Consider the following 26,444-nt stretch of genomic DNA (forward strand, 5'->3'; position numbering starts at 1 on the left):
TTTGGTGCACCAGTCTGATGCACGCTGGTGAAATCTGGAAAGCGCAGATAGATGCATTCTATGGTGATAACATCTATGATAACATTTCCGTAGTAAATCCTATGGTAAATCTTTGATTGGAACATGGCTACCGAATGACTACTCTTCCGTTTATGGTCTTTGCCACTGTCGTTATTGTTTTGTTTACATTCTGACAGTGTTGCGAATTGCTAATAAAAGTATTTATTTGCATTTTTTTTTCAAAAAAAAAAAAAAAACTGGAAGAAATTAATACATTCTAGTTTGAGTATAAGGAATAGCATCCACCTCTTCACTTCGAGTACTGGTACATTCAATTAAAATATAAATGCATGGCAAGTAAGTGAAAGGAAAAAAGAGGGGCTCCTAGAAGATTTGGATGCATATAGTCCTTTTAGTTTGAAACATTGTCTCGAACGCTGTGAATGGTAGGGTCTTCCTTGTCGCACTACAGTTTTGGTATCTTGTGTTCTGACGTCAGAGGAGGAATGCCAACGAGGTTAGGTTGGGCGTGTTAGATTAGGTTACATTAGCATAAATACAATAAAAAATTATTATTTAGGCTAAGAAAACTAAACATAGCTAGCCTAACCTAAAAACGTAGTCATTTAGCCTAAAATTAAAAAGGTTTGTCTCGTGACGTCAGAACACAAGGTTGCTCAAGTGTTGTGCGATAAGTAAGACCCGTGATGGTAGTGACCATCCTGGATATCAACAAAACGAGAGAAATGTTAGTGTTGTAGGTTTCCCTTAGGTTCGTAGTTAGTTCATATTTCGGAGTGTTGTGCTTGAAATTAATTACAGCCAGTAGTGCAGTTAATTAAAATTACCATGTCGTCTAATGACAATTGTGGATCATCAACGTGTAACGTGATTCAAACCACGGATAATACTTTCACTTTCCCGTCGTCAGACACAAACGAAACAGAGAATGCAGCTCTGGAAGAGACCCAAACGCTGAAATTACTTGAAGAGTTCAGGAAACTTTATGAAAAACGTCTTCAGCGCATAGATTTGGAAGCTTGCCAGTGTAGTGATTCAGGAGAGTATAATAAGGTAAGATTTTTACCTCATTTTCGTAATGTTGCACTCAAACGACACTCAAAAATTTCCAATGACGGGGCATTTGAAAAATAACAAAAAATTCAAGGACCAAGTTCCTATTGTGTAATGAACATATGTGTTTATTCTGTTAGATTGATGTGGTCAGGTTTAGTGCATTTATCATTATTATTAATGGGCCAAGTTCCTTTTGTTTTATTGCGATTTCATCATGCTAAGAATGCAATTTTTACATGGTTCGATTTCGGTTTATGTCTGTTAATACATACTGCGGAGTTTTAGCGATTACTTAAGATTTTGTTCAATATATGCTTTCGTGGTTAGGCAGGTCAGGTTTGGTTCTCTTAGCATTAAAATAAATTCCCTAAATGCATTCTACTAAGGTTCCGATTTACTTCTACATTCATTCCCACTAGTCTACAACACTTACTGACGCTTGTCCATGAGATGTGCATATGCTTGCATAAGGTATTTTTTAAGTTTTTTTCAACATAAATAATCTTTTTTCAAATCCAAACAGTGCTCGTTACGGTAAGACTCTAGTTTACGTCCTTTTCCTAAGGAATACGTGTCATATATCGTTGGAAAGGTTATTTTATAAGGAATTCAACGAAGTAAATCCCAAGGCGAGGAATAATTTCCTGGAGGAGAAAATCGAGAAAAACCGATGTTGTCTGGATATGCGTGATTGAACGTACTGAGGACATTTTTCGATGATGAAGCACATATTTAGGGGTGAAATGAGTGCTAATGGAACCTAACCTAACAGGCCTAACCTAACCTCGTAGGCATACCTCGTTCCCGTGATTCCAATCATGAAATGAAACTTTCATGATTTAGTACTATCCCAAATGTTCATTTACATATTGGCTGGGAAGGTCTGGTTTCTGGGATTGCAACCCTGCTGTAAGGGGCGCGGCGTGGGCGTGGCTTCTATTTGTGGCTGAGGAAAATGTGGCGAACTTCACAGACGTGTGACAGAAAGTGTAAAAAGAAAAACTTACTTACCCTACGGATGCCGGAGCGCCGGCTGTCTGCTAGCACGTTTTTGTAAACGGGCAAGAAGGATGTAAACTAGAGTCTAGCCCTCGTTACTTTGAGGAAGGTTCAGATTTCGTGTGACAATGATTTCCAAAATTGTACGATAATTCGTCTTTCTGCTAGGAGAATTTTAAAATATCATAAGACAATCGGCTAAACTGTATTGGTCACTTGCTCACCCTTCCTGTAAAAGTCACTACATATTTGGAACTGAGAGCAGGTTCATTTTCAGAGCTTTGCAGTATCAAAATGAAGGGCTTTCTTATTACATTCTGGTGGTAGGCATGATTTTTTGGTAAAAATTTACTATCCTTCGGACACCTCTAATTTTTTCGTTCCGTCAATTTTTGACATTCGTATCTGCTTCGCGGAACATTCCTGAAGGTGTAGAACATCTAGAAATTGCAAAATAAGCGAAAATAAGGCGTTAGTTTTCGGAATGGAAACTGTTGATTTTCGCGATTTTCTTTGTTTCACAACCAAATATACCTGTATATATTCCTGATACTACCACGACACCAAATTTTAACCTTGTTTGCCTAACCTAACCACGTGCCAATGATTCGTGGGGCTAGCGCCAATGGTTCGTGGGGCTAGAATCAATGGTTCGTGGGGCTAGCGCCAATGGTTCGTGGGGCTAGTGTCAATGGTTCGTGGGGCTAGTGTCAATGGTTCGTGGGGCTAGCACCAATGGTTCGTGGGGCTAGCGCCAATGGTTCGCAATTATTTCCAATTTCTTGATCCTGATACTAACACGACACCAAATTTTAACTATGTTTGCCTAACCTAACCACGCGCCAATGGTTCGTGGGGCTAGCGACATGCCATCCTTCTAACTCTCGTTGCAAACGTAGCATTTTGAAACACTGGATACCCAATGAACATGAACAAAACACAATCACGACGCGTGATGGTGTACGAAGGTGTACGTGCCAAACGCTATTCTCCACCGGAGAATTAATTTTCAACGAACAACATGAATTTCAGCTATGAAACATTCCCACTTCACAGAAAACACCTTCCTGATGTTCGACAATGCTACAGGAACTTATTATGGTAAGTAGTTTCTTCTGTAAAAATAAATAAATGTGTCCAAAGGATAGTAAACTAGTACCGGATAAGACCATCTTGCTACCATGTGATTCTATGATATGATTTATTTTATTGCATTGGCCAGTATACAGTGGTTGATCTCCCACAGATGGTATAGAACATGCCAGTACAATGTATTACCATAGCCAGCTACGATCCTTCCAGGCTCGGCACTCTACTAGCTCTCATGTTGTTCCAAGAACTTTCAATTTCTGCCACATGGCGCTGATGTCGGACCAGTCTGCTTCTACCAAGATGTATCTAAAGGAGGTGAACTTTACGACTGAGGAACTTGTGATTTAAGTATTTAGGTCTTTGAGATATTTCTGTCATTGAGGAGGCAATGCATTTCAACACTATCGCAATGAAGAATCTGCCCATGGAGATAAGTACACTTACGTCTTCAGAATGATCATTATTCATGGAACAGAACAACACTGTCTCAAAGCCGGTACTAGGGTCTATATTTTCTTGCATGTTTCTCCTCAAAAACACTGGGTAAGAGAGGCACAGCATTTTCGATGAATATTTTAAATGCCCATGAAACACATGTAAGGCTGGTCGATGGATAGGGCGTCATTTGATTTTTGTAACTTTTTATAAATTAGATCCATGTAAATACCGAACTACAGGATGGGGTAGATATTTGTGCGTTGCATTTGGAGCAAGACATGATTTCTATAACTTTTTCGTTACAAATCCAGCAACTAAACAAGGGAAGCTAGTTGTACAGTAGGATCCACCAGTATTGCTCGACAAATTGTCCATGACTATTTTCATTAATTTTTCTCTTACATCCTATGTGTTTTTAAGCGATTGATTTCTATGTATGCTGGTGAATAAGTTGTCAACAGCTTGTTTTGAGTTTTCTTTTAATTAGACTTTGACATTGCCTGGTACCTCCCAGGATAGAGATGTTAATGCATTTTTGCTTAAAATTTCTACGTAGTACATTTCCTGTGTGTGCCTGATCTTCAATAATTAACATCTCTACGCTGGGAGGAACCAGGCAACGTTGAAGTTTACTGTATTTCAAAGGCAACATATCCCGTTGCGTTAGAACTGGTAGACACAATTCCACACAGGTAAAATAGCGACAGCGAAAAATCAGGCTCAGTGGTTAGAGACCCATGTTCGAGTCCTGGTCGAACCTGCATTTTTCGCTGAAAATTTCTATGTTGGTATATATTGTTGAAAATCAGTTCTCAGATGTTTTCAGCAAATTAGCAATATTTTTTAAAATAATGTAATTGCTTTTATTTGGATACATGCTAACATAAATTTATTAACCCAGTGATAGCGTACATGATTAGTTTAGTGCAGAAAACCTGTTGTAAATACCTCTTACGGTTTTTATGATATACATTTTCAAAGTTTGGGTTGTGCAACTTTTGAAACACACTGTAGTATGCACAATTGCTAGTAGGTAGTTTCCTGGTGCCTGATTTTCAGAGCTGGCACCTAACTTTGAAGAAAATTTTTCGAGCACTGGTAATAATTAAAACAAATAAAAAAAAAGATGAACTGTGTGTGTGTGGGCACCAATTTAAATTTATAAATTATTCAAAATTGGGCCCAAACGTTTACTGCAACTAAAATAATTATTGTAGTGTGATGTGTGTTTGTCTGTCTGTTCCTTTCCTGCACCAATCAGCAGTGATTTCGCACCCTGGTTTGTATGAAGGTTAGGGTTTCACACATTCTCGATCTCGGACATAGTGGAAAGTGGTGTGATCTACACCATGCTCTGGCTGAATTTTCTCACCCAGGTCTTCCCTTAGGTACCCACCAATGTAAACCTGGGTGGAGAATTTTACATGAGATGATCAAACACGGAATCAAACCGGGTCCCCCATGTGGTAATCTGAAGCCCTAAGGCTAGACCACCTTGGTTTCTGCTTCCTTAATTAATGTAATCGAAATTCACACTAAGGCGATAGAATTATCTTACTTTAAAAGAATATGCAGTAAAGCAGCATGTGAGCGGCAAAGAATTTCATGTTTCTTTGGGCATGCTATGAAAAGATGGACCATTATTGCCTAGCCAACTTCAAGCGGCAAAGTTGGATATAAATATTCGGTACTAGTTTCCTATCCTTCGGACACACTTACTTATTTTTACAGAAGAAACTACTTACTGTAATAAGTTCCTGTAGCATTGTCGAACATCGGGAAGGTGTTTTGTGTGATGTGGGAATGTTTCATAGCTGAAATTTATGTTGTTCGTTGAAAATTAATTCTCCGAAGGAGAATAGTGTTTGGCGCGTACACCTTCGTACACCATCACACATCATCTTCTTCTTCTTCTTCATGCATCACTCGTCGTGATTGTGTTTTGTTCATGTTCATTGGGTATCCAGTGTTTGAAAGTGTCTGCGTTTGCAACGAGAGTTAGAAGGATGGCGTGTCGCTAGCCCAACGAACCATTGGCACATGGTTAGGTTAGGCAAACATAGTAAAAATTTGGTGTCGTGTTAGTATCAGGATCTAGAAATTGGAAATAATTGCGAACCATTGGTGCTAGCCCCACGAACCATTGGTGCTAGCCCCATGAACCATTGGTGCTAGCCCCTCGAACCATTGACGCTAGCCCCACGAACCTTTGGCACGTGGTTAGGTTAGGAAACATAGTTAAAATTTGGTGTCGTGTTAGTATCAGGATCTAGAAATTGGAAATAATTGCGAACCATTGACGCTAGCCCCACAAACCATTGGCACGTGGTTAGGTTGGTTCAGTTAGGTTAGGAAACATAGTTAAAATTTGGTGTCGTGGTAGTATCAGGAATATATGTGTTTGGTTGTGAAACAAAAAAATTCGCGAAAATCGACAGTTTCCATTCCAAAAACTAATGCCTTATTTTAGCTTATTTTGCAATTTCTAGATGTTTCCCACTTATTCCAGGACGGAAAGCCCCAAAAACGATTCACGGATAGCGCCACGAAAGATTACAATTTTCTTCGTAAAAGAACGCGAAAGAAAAATGAAAAATAAATAGATCTGATGAACTTTGTTCGCAAGCATTTCTTGGGTTCCGAAGGTTGAAACACTGCATAACAATTGAAAATCGAGGAAAGACAAGCCCGACATGCCATTATGTAGGAAGGTGTACGTGCCATATTGTGTGTGAGGCAAGCGGAAAGGCTAGGAGAAAGAAGTACTGGTAATGTGAAAAATTGCTCTTAATTTCATCAAATTATCGTCAATACACCTTCAGGAATGTTCCACGAAGGAGATACGTAAGTACGAATGTCAAAAATTTTACAAAAGACAAGCAGGATGCGCGATTATGTAGGAAGGTGTACTCGCCATATTGTGTCTCAGGCAAGCGAAAAGGCCTACCAGAAAGACGTACTCGTAATGTGAAAAATTGCTCGTACTTTCGTCAAAACAATGTTGATACACCTTCAGGAATGTTCTGCGAAGCAGATATGTAAGTAGGAATGTCAAAAATTGACGAAACGAAAAAATGAGAGGTGTCCGAAGGATAGTAAATTTTTACCGCCGGTACATTCAAAATTAAACTACTGTTTATAAATAGTTTTCCTTTTACGGCTATTCTTGTTTTATCTTGTTTTAAGAGAAGTTTGACATTGTAACTTTGAACTTACACAACATAATAATTAAACATTTACTCACTACCAGCATAAATGTACACATCTAAGCATTCAGGTCCGCCCAGCAGTGGTCAGACTTGAACACCTCTAGCGGAGAAAAGTGGAGTTTCAGCAAACACACAAAATCACATTTGCGACGGCAAAGCACCGAGGCTGTATGGATCATAGTAGGCTATGGTATTACAGTTATTAGTTACCTCTAATTGTTCTACATGTATGGTAATAATACCATGCGTCCATTTCGATCTTCAGCCGAGAGATCGGGAAAAGCGTGGCGGGCGGCGCTGACGGAGATGCCGACATTTGCGGCCTGTAATGCCCGCTTATTTTTATGGATGTATGCAGACATTTATATAAATATTGCAAAACGAGCACTAACCTGTGTTATAAGATTACGGTTTTAATTTTAGTAGCTTAGTGGCTGTATGTGCCGATGATCTTGACACGCCCACCTCTTGTGAAACACGGCGTAGAGGTTTGTTTGGAGAACGTTCTAACGCTGCACCAATATCATCGAGTTTTGCTTCGGTTAGAATCCGTCGTTTTTGCTTAGGTGTTTTAAAATTTAACGATCCAGTTTCTCGTAATTTAAGGACAAGATGTCTAACCGTATCTGTATGTGGAGTTGAAACGCCTGGGAATTTCTGTACAAATTGCCTACACACGTCTCGACACGAGTCTGTTTTCATGTACGTGTCATACATAATAAATCTTTGTTCTAACGTGAACCTTGCGGCGGACATTCCAATCGTCTAACTGACACAACACACATACACACTGCAATAACACAAACAAGTAACTGCAAGTAACCAAGAATAACACTCTTGCGCACAGTACGAAATTAACACACTCTTGGTTTACATTGCTCGCCAGTATATTCACAGCTCTGTCTTCATCTAGTCGCGAAGGAACAAAAAAACTTGAGCTCGGAGATATCGGATTGCAAGGAAGCTTACGAAAACCATTCACTTTTAACGGTTTCGTCTGCAGCGTAATCTTGATACAGTGTTGCACATTCGAAACCTCCAAACGATTCCCATCGCCACAAGACTCTTTCAAGGATATAAACTTAAGCAGGACGTTACTGGTCAAAATTATGATTAAAATGTTCTATTATCTGTGGCTCTTAACATCGTTTCTAAAGCGTATTTTTTGTGTATATAAGGGCAGAACTTGGATGAATTACAGATGATACATTATAACACAGATTAGTGCTCGTTTTGCAATATTTATATAAATGTCCATAAAAATAAGTGAGCATTACAGGCCGCAAATGTCGGCATCTCCGTCAGCGACGCCCACCACGCTTCTCCCGATCTCTCGGCTGAAGATCGAAATGGATGCACGGTATATGACATTAATTTGTTATCATCTTGGATATGGGCAGCTGCAACCATATACTCCAAATGCATGGGGTGCGAGGAGGTATTAGGTTGCTAAATGGTTTCATTGTTAGGTTTGGCAGGCCAGGTTTATGGCTCTTAGCATTAATAAAACACACAATGTTTTTGTTATTAGGTTATGAGATTCAGGGTTAGGGCTTTTTTGCATATTATCTGGTCTCAAGCACGAAATACCCTTCGGGCCTCATATGAAAATCTGCTAACAGTCCATATCTATGATGACTAGAGCCCGGATTTGTATGTAATTACATATTTTATTTCTTTGTAGATACATACCTCGAACAGGAAAATGCCAACGAATTATATTACTGACCTGATTTTGCATAAGCTTTCTGTTACATATTTGCCAGGATTTTATGTATTTGCTGATTTACTTTACATAAAACAACATATTTCAATATTTTTTTCCTATATTTGCGATCTCTGAAACGTGATGAAGAAAATTTGAAGCTCATGTGATGTCACATTTTGTAATGAATGAGATGCTTAGTGCTTACAGTCACCTAACATTGACTGCCTAGTCGAAAGACAGGCTAAAGACAAAAAAGAAGTACAAATGTAGCAATGTATTTTCTGTAGATGCTTCTCTTACAATTTGTTTCGAAAGTTACAAAGAGCTTTCTTACATATTTTACAATAATTTGCGATGTGAAAAGTAATTATTGGACAAAATTGGTTTCTTAAATATGTACAATTTTTAGTTTTCCTGGTGACATGATTTGAATAGGTGTTCTTGGGTTACCAGTCAGGTTAAATCGGCGTTAGCTTCCAACGTTTTGAGTGCATACATAGGTATCATCTTCAGAGAATGTAAAAATGGAGACCAGTGTAGGGTTATATATATATGACTACCATGGGGCAGAGCTTAGATGCTGTCTTCCTATTGGCTCATTCTGGATCCTGGTGCTCTCATTGGCTGGTGTCTTATTTTTATGGAGGAGTGGGTTCCAAAAGAAACTCAAGGTCCCCCAAACTCTTCAGTTTTGATGTAGTTTCCCTTTTCACCAGAGTTCCAGTGAGAGACACATTGGAACTTCTAGGAAGCCAATTTCCGTCAGCCATAGTTAATCTCTTCCGCCACAATTTAATTCCACATATTTCCTCTACCGTACAAAGTCCTGATAGTTTATATTAAGTGATCGTAGATAGGCTATCTGAAGCCTAATATTCGAAGTTATTTGGCTGCGAGAGGTGTATCATGAGAGGGGGTATAGCTCTGAAGAGCTACGTCTACACTTAACCAAGCAAGGGGGCTAGCCCTGTGAAATAAGAACTACACTCACGATTAACTTTAAACACTACATTTGACTGGTCTGGCAAGGGTGTGAGAGAATGAAAGACAAGGATAGAGGAACGTTCGTTACCTGTAGATCTCAAAGTGACGATCGACTAGCTGGTTCGTTGATGAAACTCTGATGAACTCTCCTGAAATAAAACTCCTTTCTGATATTGTACTACTCCTCGCTGTAACTCCTTTTGTAACGTTCGGTAACTACTATTCACGCCATAACTTTCTTAGTTCAACAACTTGTATAATTCCGAGGCACCGACTGTGCACGCGATAGTTTTCAGATACCGACTGTGTTAAGAAATATTCTCCCGAGCTATTTAAATGAAATTCGAACTTCGGCTGTTGTGAGACCGCGTCTCTCAATAACGGTGCTTTCAGCGTAAAGCTGTGTTTGCAGTTTTACATCCGCTGAAGATTGCAGGTGGCATTTGCTTGAAGAGCTTCTTTCATACTCGGACCCTTTTTATGAAATAATTAGACTATCGGACTATGGTGCCCGGGGTCCCGGATTCTAGTCATGCCTTTGGCATGATACGCTACAACGGGAAATATTATGAACAAACTGACGGAGTTGCCATGGTTCACCACTCACCGGTGGTCGCAAACTTCTACATTGAACATTTTGAACACGAAGCACCAAACAACCTTCGTGTTTCTACAGATATGTGGATGACACTGTCGTCATCATCATTTGGCCACATGGATGACCGGCATTACATAGTCTCCTGGATTTTCTTAACAAACTGCATTCAAGCATCCAGTTTGCCATGGAGATAGAAGAAGGTGGGCGCGTCCCATTCCTGGACATCGTAATCTGCCCTCCCACACTGACCTCTTCCTAAATAGTTTCCATCACAAAGCACAACGTCTCACCATTCTGAACACTCTAGCTCACAGGTCAGTGACCATTTCGGACCAGGAGAATCTACAATCAGAATTTTCTTATCTCAAAACCACGCTATACCACATTAGAGATATCAATGTATCATTTTTAACTTCGGTGTTAAAAGTTGTTCAGAGACAAATATGTTAATCATGGGTCATTTTAAGAGGGGGTTTGCTGCAAATGGTACTGCAAGGACTAATGCAAATGTACTAGTGTGAAAGTTATGAATTTCATTGTGTATGCCAAAGTCACATCCCATTAACTCTGTTTCCTGCACAAAATACACAGACTGAGAAGCAAGATTATTCCATTAAAATGGTCTTATAGCAATAGACTTGTGTGTAACACAGTAGTGTTTGTGCAAAATAATCTAACACAGTTTTTTTATTGGTTTTTATTTGATTTTATCTTTGACTTTTCGTTGTAGTTTCCCAGAACTTTTTCAAGCTGCACATACAACAACACAACCTCACATGGCTAGTCACTCTACACGAACCAGAACGAAACGTCGCAGATAAAATCAAATAAGAACACTAAAAATAACTGTGTTAGATTATTTTGCATGTAGAAAAAGTGGTTATGCGAACCTTCAAGAAGAACATTGAGTAGTGTTTGTACCCATCTGAGCCAGAAAGTAATTGTGATTTCATGAATCACTTAAAACCAGTCCATTTTGTTAAGTGTTACTGATTGTTTCCTACAGTGAACTGAATGTGAATTGGTTACAAACTGGATGTACACTATTCTTTAGCAGTGAGGTGCCTAACATTTTCGTGAGGGGTTATGTCATGTTTTTTTTAAAATATTTTGTTATATTTTTCTGCATTCAACATTTTTATAGGAATGCTAGACCGAAAGAGTGAGGAGTTATGATCCCACCAGCTCCTTCTTGTTTATACCACTTGTCACTATGATATTCCAACATTGGACGGTGCCAATGTCAAATGATGGATAAACCCAAATTGCTGGTTTCACACGGCTGCTAGAGGTCATGTGTAATGTCTCAGAAATGACAGTGGTGTTGCAGTGTCACACTAGAACTAATATTGCAACTTACATTCCCCAGGAGATCAGAATTATTGCAAGACTGCTAGGCAGGCAAGGAGAGGAGATATCCAACATTGTTGTTCTCTGCCCCTTTTGCCTCTTGCTTCCGCCAGCTGGACTGACCATAAAACTGACATGACATATAAGTTCATAGCAAAATCTTGTGAATTGTGGTGTATGTTCGGTTGTCGTCATTTAAAATTGAATACAGGAGTATATATTTGTCTGGTCTGTGCTGAGTCGAGCCAACTCAACCCAAACCTTCACCTGTATCACCACATTTTGAAGGTATCCAATCTTTTACTTTCAACTTCAGCCATTGTCCATGTTTCGCATTCATACAATGCTCTGCATGTGACAAATCCCTTCAGGAATCACTTCCTTGTAACCAAAAGAATGTAGGATTGTAGGTTAGTATAGTTTCTTCTGGTAAAAGCTCTTCTTCACCTGTGTTATCCTAGCTTGCGATCTCTTCCTACATTTTCCATCATTAGTTGTTGTACTCCAATTCCTGTACTTCATCAATTCTAGTCTGTCCTACATTATGTTTATTCTTAAAGGCTCAGGTTTCCTTTTGCATACCATTACGTGCATTTTGTCACATTTATTTTCATTTTGTAACCGGGACAACCTTCTAGTAAGGCACCAAAAAGTCAACCTCACTTCCACATAGTGCACCCCAGTAATTGCAGTGTAGCAGGCAAACGAGGCTCTGGCATCGACCTACAGCCAGTATAATCCTCCATAGGGCTGTGTTGTACTGTGTTTGTCCTTCTGTACTGCTGAGAGTCCATGTACAGCCTCAGCTTCTAATAGCTAAGTATATTTTAGTCCTCAGAGACAGTATAGTTTTAGCTCATGTTAAGCACTGAATGAATGAATTAATTTTAGAAATTGAATAAGGAAGGTTTTCTGTCCTTCATTCGGGCTTAGGTAAGGGACATGTGTGACGGGCAAATATAGCCCATGTGCTGAAGTGCCCATAATATCAAAATCAATCAATTCATTTTGTAATCACTTTGGAGGACTTCTTCTGCTTTGTTTATTAGTTTGTTAAGGTCTGCTTCTTCCTTCCTAAAGAGTGCTGTCATCTGCAGATGTGAGCATACTAATTTCAGACCCTTGTCTTTAATTCAAACATCCAATTTTCCCTTTTACTTCTTTCATTGCTTCCTTAATGTAATGATGACAGAGAACATCCCTGTGCGGCACTTTTCTTAATTTCTGCTTCCTTTTCCTATTTGTCCACTTCATGTCTTTTTGGCTTCTGTATAGGCCGTGAATAATTACTCTGATCTCAAAGGTGATCCTTCCTTTTTTTAAGAATTCGTAACATTGTGTTCCAATTATTGATATCAAATTCTTTCGCTACAATATTTCCTTATCCTTCCTCATCTTGCCTTCAATCAAGAGGTTTGGTGCTAGCACACTCTCTTGTGTTCCTCTGTTCCTTCTAAATCCAAACTGATCTTGGGTGATCTTTTGATATCACTTCTACCCTTTGTTCCATTCTTCCATACATAATCCTCATCAGTACTTTTGAAGAATTGGATATTAGCATGGGCAGCTTAAGGGCGAGTCACCAAAACACCTTATTTTTTATTACCTAAGTGTGGCTATTTGTTTGTTTGAGTTTATTTTTAAGTCCACTAATCAGGACTAGACCTACAGTTTAAAGTGGGATCCGCACCACTATGTGCCTCCACTGGGTGCTTGACTATTTGTTTTCAAAAGAGTTGGATTTATTGGTGAGAGGAATTAATTGATGTTTTTTTGTTTATATTTTAAATAAACACATACCTACCATAAATGTGTTCTTTAACAGTAATACTTAAAAGTATTTGAAAATAAGGCAATTATTTTTATTAACAAAACCATAAATATGTGACATTGTCATGTTTTTTATTGAAGGAAAGTGGAAAGATGGAGGGGGGCAGTAGCGGGCACAGAAGTTACAGTTGAGAGGGTCAAATTTCAGTCAGGGTGGCTCTGTCGGTAACGCGTCTGACTACCATGCTAAAGGTCCCGGGTTCGATCCCCGGCCGGTTCAAATCCGGGAACTTTTCTAACGGTGGAAGCGGCCCCGGCGCCCACCCAGCGTCGAATAACATGGGTACCTGGGGGAAACCCTGGGGGGTAAAGGCGGTCAGGGGCGTGATGCTGATCACATCACCCCCACTCATGACCGGATCAAGAAAGTGTGGGGCGTTACCCCCACACCCCCTATACGCCTTCATGGCGTGGTGCTATGCACAGGGGAACACTTTACTTTTTTACTTTTACCTCACTTCACGGAGGATCAATTCTATCTAACCTACACTTGTACTGTTTTATGTAAACAAATCATCATACTGTAAACAGGAACCAAGCTGACTTCCATGTTCTCGATATTAAAGTATTGTTTTGCAAAAATAGGGGTCAAGGACTTGAATACAAGTGCCTGTCCTTATCATAATCTCCCCCAGGGTGTACGGGGGACCTTTGCAGGGGCACCCAAAAGTCAAACTGATTTTCCCTGTAGTACACCCCAGTAACTGCAATGTTGCAGGCCAACTGCAGCTCTGACATATGGATCTACGGCCAGTATAATCCTCTGTAGGTGTGTCTTGTCCTGTGTTTTGTTCTTATGTATGCTGAGTTCCCTTTATGACACCAGCTTTTAATGTAAGAAGATTTTATGAAAAACTCACTATGCTGACCAAGGCAGAAATTTATTTTACTTATAAAACGTAAACTAAACGTAACGTTTCAACCTTCTAGCAAGGTCTTCTTTAGACTCTGCACCAAGTACAAATGTAACAAGGTACAAAACAGGAAGATATACATATATACACAAAATTTACTCCCCTCCAGACTATTAGAAAGTTGTTTGGAACATTCTAGAAAACTGTACTTTCACCTGAAAGGCTAAACATTTTCTTCCATCTGAGAGAGAGAAATGCGATATTTAAACACACGAGAGAAACAGGACATGACATAGAGTGGGATGAGGCTAAGCAGATAGGAAGGGAGAAGAGAATACTAGTGAGAAATGGAAGGAGCCCAAGGAAATAGAGAAGATAGGTGAAGAAGACACAATGAACTGGAATGGGGGACTGAAGATAAACAAAGAATGGAAGAACGCGTTAGAGAAAGTGGAAAGGACAAGAGAGAAAGAGGAGAGAATGTTAGAAAGAGTGGAAAGGACAAGAGAGAAGAAGGAAGAATAATGACGGAAAAAGAGCGTGAGATAAAGAGCCCAACCACATTCCAGATGAAAGAAAATGTTTAGCCTTTTAGGTGAAAGTACAGTTGACAAGGGAAAGCCACCAGCTAGAATGTTCCAGAACAACTTTCTAATAGTCTGGAGGGGAGTAATTTTTGTATAGAATAGAATAGAATAGAATGGTCTTTATTTAAGCAGGCGTGTTTCGGCCTCATGGGCCGTTCTTACAACCAACCCTTGTCAAAGATACAATAAATGAATAAAAACAAAAAGAAAGAAAAAAAAACACATAATGATCATGATAATACAATAAAGATAATATAAAGATTATACAATGATAAAATAATACATTGAATAGATTAGTATATATACTGTTGAGTAAAGATAAGTAATAAGTCTTCGGTAGTTCAATGTGTATGCGGGGGGGGGGGGGGGTAGGTTAGGTATGCATTATATGATATATAAGTGCAGGTGCAATTGTTAACATATGAAGGTTAATTAAGTTGTTGGGACAATAGTAAGTTCTTCAGATTTTTCTTAAAACTTTGATGGCAAATAATGTTAGTCAATGGTGCAGGCAGTTTGTTCCATTCCCTGATCCCTGTAACAATGAATGACTTGTTATATGTGGCGGTTTTATGTTTGGGGATTTTTAGATTGTGCTTGTTTCGGATATTATGTTCGGCTGATGTTCTACGAGAACAGATCTTATCGGATAAGTATTTTGGGGAGCCACTCTTAAGTATTTTGTGCATCAAGGTGAGTGTTAAGTATTTTCTTCTATTGTTAATGTTTAGCCAAGAAAGTTTCTTTAAATAGGGGGATACATGTTCCTTTCTGTTTAGGTTAAATATGAAACGTATACAACAATTCTGAATTTTTTGAAGTTTATAGTTTAAGCCCTGGGATATATTACTGTACACTGTATATCGTCCTGTTTTGTACCTTGTTACTTTTGTACTTGGTGCAGAGTCTGAAGAAGACCTTGCTAGAAGGTTGAAACGTTACGTTTAGTGTATGTTTTATAATAAAATAAATTTCTGCCTTGGTCAGCATATTGAGTTTTTTATATCATGGAAACAAGGGTTAATGGAGTTATAAGAAGATTTTAGTCCTCCGAGACATGTATTGATTTTAGTTGATAAGAAGCTGGGTGTAAAGTGCTGATTCACGCAATATTTTTATCCCAATCATTCAATCACAATTCGTCCCAGATATGAGGAGCAAAGTGAATAAACATAGAAATCTAAGATCTCAAGGGGTCCCGGGTTTGATTTCCCACTGGATATACATTTTGCACAATGGTTCAGATCCAAATTTAAACTGTAGGTCCAGTTCCGATTAACCTATCATGTGCATAAAGCGGGCTTGAATCAAACTTTAAAATATATTCTCGAGCCTGTTAAACTTGATGATAGAATACAGAACACCGAGTTGTCAAAAATATTAGGCATATAATCAGGGCTAGGAATGGAAATTTTCAGGAAACGGAACGCTTTACTTTCGTTAACATGGGGTTGTCTTTTTTATCTTTGATTACGACAACGACGAGGTTAAGGACTAGTGAAATGACGCTCTGTGTTAAAATTAATGATTGTTATTGTTAAAGTACTTACATAAATATCAAGTGCAAAATATATTGGACACGAGTCTTCAGGAATTTTCTTCCATTTTAAAATTTGCATAGACGGGGATCGTAAATGGTAGTCAGTTCGCCAACTCGAAAAATATTGAACTCGGTCTTAATAATATGTATTAATAGAATCAATTTGCTTCTATTCCTGTGTTTCTCTGAATATGTATTATTTCACTTCATGTGGGTTATTAGCCCTACGGTGAAGCTAGGGCAGTGGGAGGAGTGCTCCCTTTAAGCCTCTGCTCTTGCTTGGTTTTCTTTCTGGGTTTGCTCCCACAGCCTTCGGGTCAAAACCCTTACCACAAGGCAGTGGGGTTGTAGCTCTTCCGCCTCTTAGGATGTTGGGACTCTACAATCTTTTCCATCTCTAGAGCCGTTGGCCGGTTTTCTGTTAGGGTTCCTTCCCTTAGCCTTTGGGGATCCCTCCCCTCCCTACAAGGCAGTAGAGATATGATACGAAACACAACAATAAGAAGAGAATGCCTGAATCAGAAACCACTGATTGAAATCATCGAGAAGAGGGAATTAGGCTGGCTGGGACATCTTATTAGGATGGAGGAAGAACGTAAACCGAAACAAATATTTGAGGCCCGACCAGAAGGAAAGAGAGGAAGAGGACGACCCAGGTTGAACTGGAACCAGTACATTTATGGACTGGCACAGAAGAGAGGGAAGACACCGGACGAAGTGAAAAGACTGGCACAGGATAGAACTTCTTTCAAGAAATGGCTGAAAGGACCCGACGCCTAAGTGTGCATAAGGGAGAAGAAGAAGAATCAATTTGCGAAAGTGAAAGTTATTTCCGTGCTGTAATATTGCGAATGGTCAAGGATTAGATTTATTGTTTGACAGACTTGAAATTTTACTGTTGGGTTAAACGAGCCACAGAATAAAAGACATCACTGAAAAGGGGAATTTCAAGAAAAGAAGGAAATACTGCAGATGGTGTGCTGGTTGCAGATCCAGCGATCCCCACTTTGTTAGCAACTTACCAACAAGCAGAGTACCTATGCTTTTGCGTAATGGAGTTCACAAGGGACAAGAGTCAACGAAGAGAACAACCCACAAAAGTGATAATACCACGGGTGGACTCCACCTCTACCCAGCTCGGCTGGAACTTTGACTGACGCCAGCGAACCCATTTTCGAAAATTCCTAGTTCTTTTAAGTAAACCGCTACGATATTAGAAATTCTGAAAAAATTACATTCTAGAATTCCTTGGTTTGCTCTCGCTGTTATCTGGATATTATTTTTTATTTGTTTTATTAGACATAACATACATACATAACCACGAAATTATGCCCATAAAAAGAGAACCCGAATTTGTGTAAAGTTCTTGTGCACGAGGATACCTCTTTTGCCAAACCAATCTACAAGACGTGACACATTACAATAATTAACAAATATAAAAGTAAGAACGATTGGTTTATTTTGCTTCGCTTTATTGCCACTTTTGTCTAATCGCAAAGATGAGGACGAATGATGATATGAAGAAATTGATGAAGGGACACTCACAAAATAACACCAGTGTCCAGGGCGGGATTCGAATTCGAAACCAGGACAACTGGCACTTTCTCCCCCCCCCCCCCCCCGAGATAATATGGAAAGTCTTTAATGAGAGATTCGAATGATGACATTGCAGTGATATTAAACACGGTCGCGTGGATGACTATTGTGATCCATAGAATATTGTCGTTTCTACGCATTATTTGTCAAAATTTATCTGGTTTTATAGCGAGAATGTCCTACACCAAATTTCCTTCTCAATTGATTGTTTTTACACTTCTGGAATAAAACATTGTTTTTGCACTTCTGGAATAGAAACCATCAATCTCAAGAAAATTCACATGTAAAGTGCAAAAATACCAGGAATTAATCATTTTTAAATGCGATCCTGTGGAATGTATTGGCCGTTGACCGAAATCATTTCTCTGAGCTAGGAACTGACTTTGACATCATGCACTATCATTTGAAATACTTTTTGTTACATCTTCGGCGCGTAAAGACATAGATAGAGGTGCGATGAAAGAGATCAGATTAAGTGGTCTCTGTCTTCTGCCCAATATCTGTGCATCGGGAAAAAGCAGGAAAGACAAATAACTGTTCATCAAGAGAGTGATACATGTTTATGCAAAGGAAGCAAGGCGAATTCAGTCTCTATTTGATTGGTGCATGATGTCAAGGTCAGTTCCTAGCTCAGATAAATGATTTAGTTTATTTTACTTCGCGTTTTGTGCCTCTTGGCTAATTTGCGAAGATGGGGATGAGTGATGAAATTGATGAATGGACATTCACAAACAACCAAGCCCGAGCGGGATTCGAACCCGGCACCTTGTGCTAACCACTCGGCCACAGGGTCCGGCAGTCTCTATTTGAATAGTGGACTCAACTCTGATCTTGGCCTCCCCGATGGCGCAGTGGTAGCGTCGTCGCCTTGTAATCAAGGGGTCCTGGGTTCGATACCCGTTGAATCACATAGTGGTTCGGATCCCACTTTAAACTGTAGTTCCAGTCCTGGTTAGCCTTGCTGTGCATAAAGTGGACTTAAACATCAACTCTGAACTTGTCAACAACGCCAAAGTGTTTTCAATTCAATTTCATGATTTGTATAATAATAATAACAACAATAACCATCTTCAAATATAAAATATAAATTTCTGTCAATGAATGGTAAGATGTGAAATCTTACTCTGTCCCGCCCCCCCTCGAGATTAACTCCTGCCCATTGCCTGAGATCAAATCCCAAAGAAGAAGCATCGTAATGTCTCGCAAGGAAACGACACGTGGCAATTAATAAATTATAATAGAACTTAATTTAAGGAACGAAAGTAACCGTTGATGAAAGAAAACAAGAGGCGTGTGTACAAGGTTACGCCAATCGTCAGTTTGGGAAGGGCCTCTTTGGCTGCCTGAAGCGGATAGTGCGAAGGAGTGGCATGTGATCGCGTGCGGCCATGAGACAGCCTCACGCCGAGTATGTTGAGGACAGTTGACTGTGTTAACTTCGATATGCGGACGCATCCAGCATGTAACTTTGGTTAGCTTTACCTTTTTATTCCATACTGTATATTTGGTATATTTCCTGAGCATGAATGTTCCTTTGTATATGTGTGTGGCAATCTAATCAAATCGTTGTTAATCCTCATCGACGCGATTAACGTAAAAAGGGGGGGGGGGAAAGTCGACGTAAAGATACAATTTATAACACCTGGTAAAGTCAGTGGCATAAGAATTCCGTGTGGGCCAAGTTAGTGATTTTCTCACCTCTCCAACCTAGTTTCGCCAGTTTTTTTTTCATTGTTGTTTTAACTCCACTTTATGTACAGATAGGCTAATCGGGACTGGATCTACAGTTTAAAGTGGGATCCGAACCTTTTGTGCCATGTGTCTCCACCCGGTATCGAACCCGCCAGATTTCGTGTTTAAAAAAGAATCATCCGATTTCAAAAGGCTGTATTTAAGAAACCAATGAACATAGAACCTTCCAGTAAGTTGTAAAATACATGCTGGAATATAAAGTTTTACATACAATAGGTTTTACTTTGTTGAGGGTAGGTGCCTTTCTGGTGCAGCTCACTCTTTAGTCCGCGTCAAGATAGCAATCCAGCAACAGAAGGCATTCTGCGTGCTCTGCTTCAACAAATGTGAGTTCGTTAAAGCTGTGCAACGTCCAATACTGTGAGCAGTAGGTGGTGCAGTACCGTATTAATAACGAAACTCACGTTGCACAGTTGTAACAAACTCACATTTGTTGAAGCAGAGCACGCAGGATGTTTTTTGTTGCTGGGTTGCTATCTTGACGCGGACTAAAGAGTGAGCTACACCAGGAAGTTGAGCTACCCTCAACAAAGTAAAACCTATTGTGAGTAAAACTTTATATTCCAGCATGTATTTTAGAACTTACTGGAAGGTTCTATGTTCATTGGTTTCCTAAATATAGCATTTTCAAATCGGATGATTCTTTTTAAACATCCTATATTTAATTTCTGTCAAATTGATCATTACACTTATTTAAATAGTATTTTCACCAAATTGAAAATTCTGGATAAATCCTCTTTCCAGACAGCTTTTCTTTGGTTTCTGGTTAATACATCGAGTCCCATCACCGTTGCCGACCTCCGTGGCGGAATGGGTAGTACCGAGCGACGCTAAATGACAAAAATAAATTTCATCGCCGCCTCTGTCGTTGTTTCGAGGCCGGATTTCATCGTTCTGTTTTTCCAAGCTGCTTTCCTCTTCGAATTTTTAGAACTGCAGCGGGTATCGAACAAAGTCTCTGACAGAAGGCGAGAGCACTATCCACTCGACAAGGGGGATCTTCATTTACAATAAGGAATTTCGACAAGTACATCGATTATTCCTGATGAAATAGTTCCATTTCTCGGCAACTCTTTAATAGGTGAACGCCGTAGCGTAAAGGCAACAGTAACTCTCCGCGAATTCAGGAGTCTTGTGTTTAAATCTCAAAGTATTTGTATTTTTGTTATTTAGCTTTAGTCTTCTGCCACTTTTGGCTAATAACGACGATGATATTGAGTGATGATATGACGAATTTGATGAAGGTACACTGACAGAAGAACAGCAATGCCCATGCCTGTATTAGAAATCTGGAACTTCGGCGACGATATCTAAGACAAAAAGTGATCAACAGTAATGGCCATTGAACTATTTCTAACGGGGATATTACTTACTCAATAGTGCATATAGCTGTAACACTTTAGGCTGGAGGTCTGTCGACCTATGAAGGCCAGTTCTCGGTATACCCTAAGTCCTCTAAGTATCACCAGTTCGGCATCTTTGACATAACCCCAGAGGAAGTCGTCCGGAACCGTATCTGGTTTCGAGCCACCACCTGTTTTTCGGCAAAGCACTGTTGTCGCTTTTACCTGCACTGTTTAGACATCCATTCATTCACTGCGACGTTTTACTCCCATGGTCTTTATATTGTATTAAAAAAAATGTACAGTACAATAACACAATCTAGCAGAGATAAAGAATCGCAACCTCGCGTTCAAAAATCTCTAAAGAAACTGAATTAGCAACATCTCATTTAGTCCACGTGGAGTTGACGAGAGCTGTCATTTCTTGGACGGACACTATTGGTGGAAAAGGTTTCAGGGGAGGATTTGCTGGACTCCACGTGGACCTGATATATGGTTGTAAGGGGGAAAACTGATCTTTCGGAACTTTCTTTGAAGTAAAGTGAGGTTTCTTTGGGGACCAGCACACTACAGAAACTTTTCCAGAAGTCTTGTATGCATTAGTTTTCAGTGGAGAATCGTCGCCGAACAGCAACAATGCAACTGGTTTGAAGACCTGGTTGCGGGTTCGAGACACATCCTGGACTTAGGTATTCCTTTGCGCATTTCATTTCATTAACATTATCTAATTATCATCGATCCTCATTTTCGTGATTAGCGGAAAGAGAAAGCGAGGGGATGGATGTAAGATGAGAACAAGTAAATAATTATTTAATTTTCCTCGTCGCGGTTTTGGAAAACTATGTGAATGCGACATGCTTCATCTTACGTTGTACCTTCATACCAAGGGCGTACCGAAATTGGAGGTTGTGGGTTCGCATCCTCCCTCGGGCCTCCCCGATGGCTTAGTGGTAGCGTCGTCGCCTCGTCGATACCCGGTAGAGGCACATCTCGTATAGAGAATAGGATTTTGGATCTTGTATAAAGAATGGTTTGGTTAGAGTTGGTGTTTTAAGTCCACTTTATGCACAGTAAGGCTAATCGGGACTGGACCTACGGTTTAAAGTGGGATCCGAACAACTGCGCCATGTGCGTCCACCGGTATAGAGAATGGGATTCTGGCTGATGATTTTGGGTCCAATACACACTCAAATGAAGCTGTAAGCTGTAGGTCCAGTCCCGATTAGTCTTACTGTGCACTTAAAGTGGACTTAAATCACCAACTCAATCAATCGCACCCACCCGAAATTTCTTCGAAGTTTAATGCAGGAACAAAATAGCATTCGTTGACAGATGGGGTAGAATTGTCATGTAAACAGCTGAACTGTGTTGTATTGAAAGCTTTCGTAAATCAACTGAAGTAATAACAATATGCATGAAGAAGTAGGCCTGCACTAGTTCTCATTCAAAGTAAAAACTAGTTTAATTTTGTCCTTCAAGTTAGAGAATGGCATCACACATTTTATTTTATTTTATTTGGAAATCACTGAGGGTGTGTAGGATCTCGAAATTTCTATACCGCAATAGGTGGGGGGGGGGGGAATCCTTACCCTATCGCGATTTCCAGATTCCGAAATAGTAGGAAAGTTGATCGGTCGAAGTTTTCTTCACTATAAGGGTCGAAACAGTGTTTTAAAAATGTGACCAATTTGTTGAAATGCGAGAGCAGTCACTTTGTGGAGAAATGGTGTGCAAAATTCGAACGTATGCGTACGTGTTATTAATTAATTTTCTGTGCTAATCTCATTCTCTGTCTCTCCCTCCCTCCATCACCCCCCCTCTCTCTAGCCTATATACGTATGTATATATAATTAATATTTTCTTGACACGCGCTGCTCCATACCCCGGTTGTAATCTGTATCGTATCACATTTAGAACGTTAATTTCTTTGATATTCAAACTATAAAAAAACTTTAAAAAACAGATTGCCCGAATTATATTGAGAGAGATGGGATTTAATTTTTGTTTCAGCCGTTTGGCGATTCTCCAAGCGACTGCTGAGTAAGCACGTTGATGTGACGTTCGAGGAAGTCTTGATTAAGAGGCTTCATGCTGTGGCAGAGGGTGCAGTTGCCACATTTGTAGAAGTTCTAATCCTGTTCTGTAGAGCCTCGAATAAATCGGATAAAAATGCCAGCAGCGTACCATATAGGATTATGTCCGTTCAGGCGTACTTAAAATCTTCCATATCAAACTGTGTAGTTTCCACCTTCATATGATGTATTTACTTCCGTTGTTTTGCATGTTTGGAACCGCTGGCGTCAGGCAGAGGCTCTTTGGGCCCTCTCGAAGTTCTGTTAAATGACGCTGCTTATACCCCGGGGTGTCTATAACAATCAAGAAAGATTAAAGAAATCAACAAGTAGCTAGGTAAAAATAGAAGTCAATAAATTATACTTATTTTCAAGATTTTTTGCTATCACAATGATTGATTGAGTTTATTTTACTTCACTTTTCTGCCCCTTTTGGCTAATCGCGAGGATGAGGACGAAAGGACAATCACAAACATAATATATGGACAGCACACAACACGAGTCGCATTGAAGATTTTACTGCCTGTGAGTCCAGATGCCAGAGCCTAGTCTGCCAAATGCAGTTTTAGGTGTACTACATTCTGAAGGGAACATGAATTATAACATGCATTAAAACACAAACCAAGTCTAATTCTCTTGTTAAAGTACGGCTTCAGTTTTCGTCTTAACCGGCCTTTTGGTAGGGATTTTTCATTAAATAAAGAAAATATTTATTTTCTTATTTGTTAATTTCCAACTTTACCTAAGTAGGAGTTTAATAAACAAAGGTTAAGAAATGTTTTTTTAAAAATGTCCAGAAATAGCAAGAATTTTGGATTTGTGATTTTGGTAATCACCCTGTAACGGAAACAAAATGGCCATTCTCGCTGAATTAGAAAATGACGTCAGCTTACGTTGATTGGCTCTTGTTCTTGTCTTTATGTTATGCCAAGAAATGTAATTGAAACCACAGATCAACCAAGATGAGAAGAACCTTGGGGGAACACGCAAACTAAAGTGAACAGTTATTTGTTTTCTCGTCTCGCTTCCCCTCTGTAAGAGTGCCCCCCGTATTGCCACATGTATAGCTCCCCCCGTCCCCCTGCTTACTTGTCAAAAACCTGAACAACGTTAAATATCACGTTTCTGTGTACTTTCGCCGTGTGCAGTTTTCCCCGTCTGATGATACAAACGCTTGGCATCGAGTAAAGCTGACATTTTTTTGCAGGATTACATGTAAGCAGCTGATTGCATCACCCACACTCGGTTGAAAATTTGATGACAGTGCAACAGGGGTTTTCTTATGTTGGCTATGCTGTGCCCGCGAATTCCATATCTTAATCCCTATGCATTAGTCCATGCCAGGAACTACTTATGAGTGAATAATTCTAGTATAACAGAACGTTTTTCGTGTATACTATATTGCTAAATAATGCCGATTTGGTGTTTCAATTGGTTTTTTGCACTTCTCGCTAATTTCACCAAATTTGGCACGTATATGTGAAGAACACAGCGAAAATCGTAAATTTTCTGCTATGCTAGTATAGTACATTCTGTAATATTCTGACAAAAGTAATGTTCTATGAATGTGGTGGTAGGGAGGAAATCATATACATAGTGGCAAATACATGGCAGGTTATTTCAGTACTATCCACCCCCTCCCATCCCATCTTACAATTTTTCAACACACTGGTTTTGGCCCCGTTCGACAAAATGGTAGTTGTAGTTTTGAGCAGAATAACGGTTGCAACTAGAGAGGATTGTTTTTGCTAAAACAATCTACTTTCAGGAAATCTGAAAACTCCAATCTGATAAGGTTAATACTTGAAGAGTTTCTAGATAACTTCGCTCTGATATAATCATAATCAAGTACTGCTATCCATTTTAATGATGTCATAAAATATAAAAAGCAGAACTAATTTCAATATTTTCTTACACTGGTGAAATATGGTAATATTGGAGAAAAAAGTCATAGGGTTTCCTTAACATAAGAGCTTTTAATATTCCAATTTGGGTGTAAGTGTTCGAACACACTGTACACAGTGCAAGAGGGATCATCGAGTATTATTTTCGTCGAACTTCAAAGAAATGTAAGACCCGATTGGGATAAATCAGTCTCCTATTCAGAAAATGCATTTTAAATGCCATTTATATGTAGGAAAATGCAGCGAAATAATTGTAATGACATATTTTCCTCAAGAACATTAAGTCCAAATGAGAGGGTTGATTTCGTTTACTCGTGCTTAGGCGGATTAATTAAATAATGTCTGCTTAAGATCTCAGTTGGTTGTGTTGAGCCAGTGTGTGTAGTAAAATTAACCTGGTGAGGGAATTAATATGTGGTATGCATAGCCATTGCAGCAAAAAATTCTTCTTGTTAAGAGTAGCTTTTATGTATGCAATTCTATGTCCTATGGGGGAGGAGTGGTCAGTAGCGTGCCCAGGATTTTTGAAAGGGAGGGGTTATGTATACTTTTTCTTGGTAGTCAGCCCTCATTTTGTCAAATTTACCTACCTCTGACGTTCTTTTTTTAGGAATTCTGGGCCAAAAGGGGTAACCCCACCAATTATGACCAATCTTTTAACCTAGCAAAAGGTGGGGGCTAATAAATTAATTTTCATAAAAGGGTGCTATATTTTTCTATTATATTGTACTAGCTGATTGCCCGGCGTCGGCCGGGTATTTATTTATCCCAATCTTCTATTTCACACGAATATAATGAATTCTAAGTTTAGTGTAAAATAAACTTGGAGTTGATCGGCATTGGGAGTGTCACTATTCATCTTAGCGACCCCGAAAACTATGTATTCCACACTAATATCGGTAGTTTTACGTCACCACCTTCCCACCCACATCCCTAGGGGTATCAGGTGTGTCTTGGAGTTGAACGGCATTCGGAGAGTCACTATTCATCTTATCGACCCCGAAAACTATGGATTCCACACTAATATCGGTCGTTTTACATGTCACCCAGTTCCCACCCCCACCCCTAGGGATGCCGGGGTGTCTTACCCCCACAGTATTTCTTTCCAGATTGTAAGTCATATGTGTACCAAGTTTGGTCATCCAAACTCCGAAAACTATTGATTCGACACTAATGTAGGTCATTTTTGACATTTTATTTTTCACCCCCTCTCACCCCCCCCCCCCCCGCATTCCAATAAGTGATGAACTTAGAGTTGAACGGCATTAGGGGCGACTCCAAAAACTATGGATTCCAAACTAATATCGGGCGTTTCCGATTATTTTTACATGTCACCCTCTCCCACCTCCACCCCTAAGGGTGCCAGGGGTGTCTTACCCCCACAGTATTTCTTTCCAGATTGTAAGTGATACGCGTACCAAGTTTGGTTGAATTCGCTCCAGGCGTTCGAGAGTTGTGCCTGAACAAACACACACACAAACACACATGCATCCATTTTTATATATTAGATA

At 39.5% G+C, this 26,444-nt stretch overlaps 1 protein-coding gene across 6 annotated transcripts in view; it reads left to right on the plus strand.

The window, feature by feature from the left end:
- Positions 1 to 714: 714 nt before the first annotated feature.
- The window catches only part of LOC146001564 (uncharacterized), a 155,315-nt gene continuing 129,585 nt past the window's right edge, over positions 715 to 26,444 (plus strand). For all 6 annotated transcript variants that reach the window (XM_083139041.1, XM_083139043.1, XM_083139044.1 and 3 more), the window contains exon 1: positions 715 to 1,074. In XM_083139041.1, the coding sequence (XP_082995167.1) occupies positions 850 to 1,074 (225 nt within the window). In that variant the 5' untranslated portion in view covers positions 715 to 849. The remainder of the gene's footprint in view (positions 1,075 to 26,444) is intronic.

The sequence above is a fragment of the Lepisma saccharinum genome, chromosome 17 (genome assembly GCF_977018435.1).
Source record: "Lepisma saccharinum chromosome 17, izLepSacc3.1, whole genome shotgun sequence".
Classification (NCBI taxonomy): Eukaryota; Metazoa; Arthropoda; class Insecta; order Zygentoma; family Lepismatidae; genus Lepisma; species Lepisma saccharinum.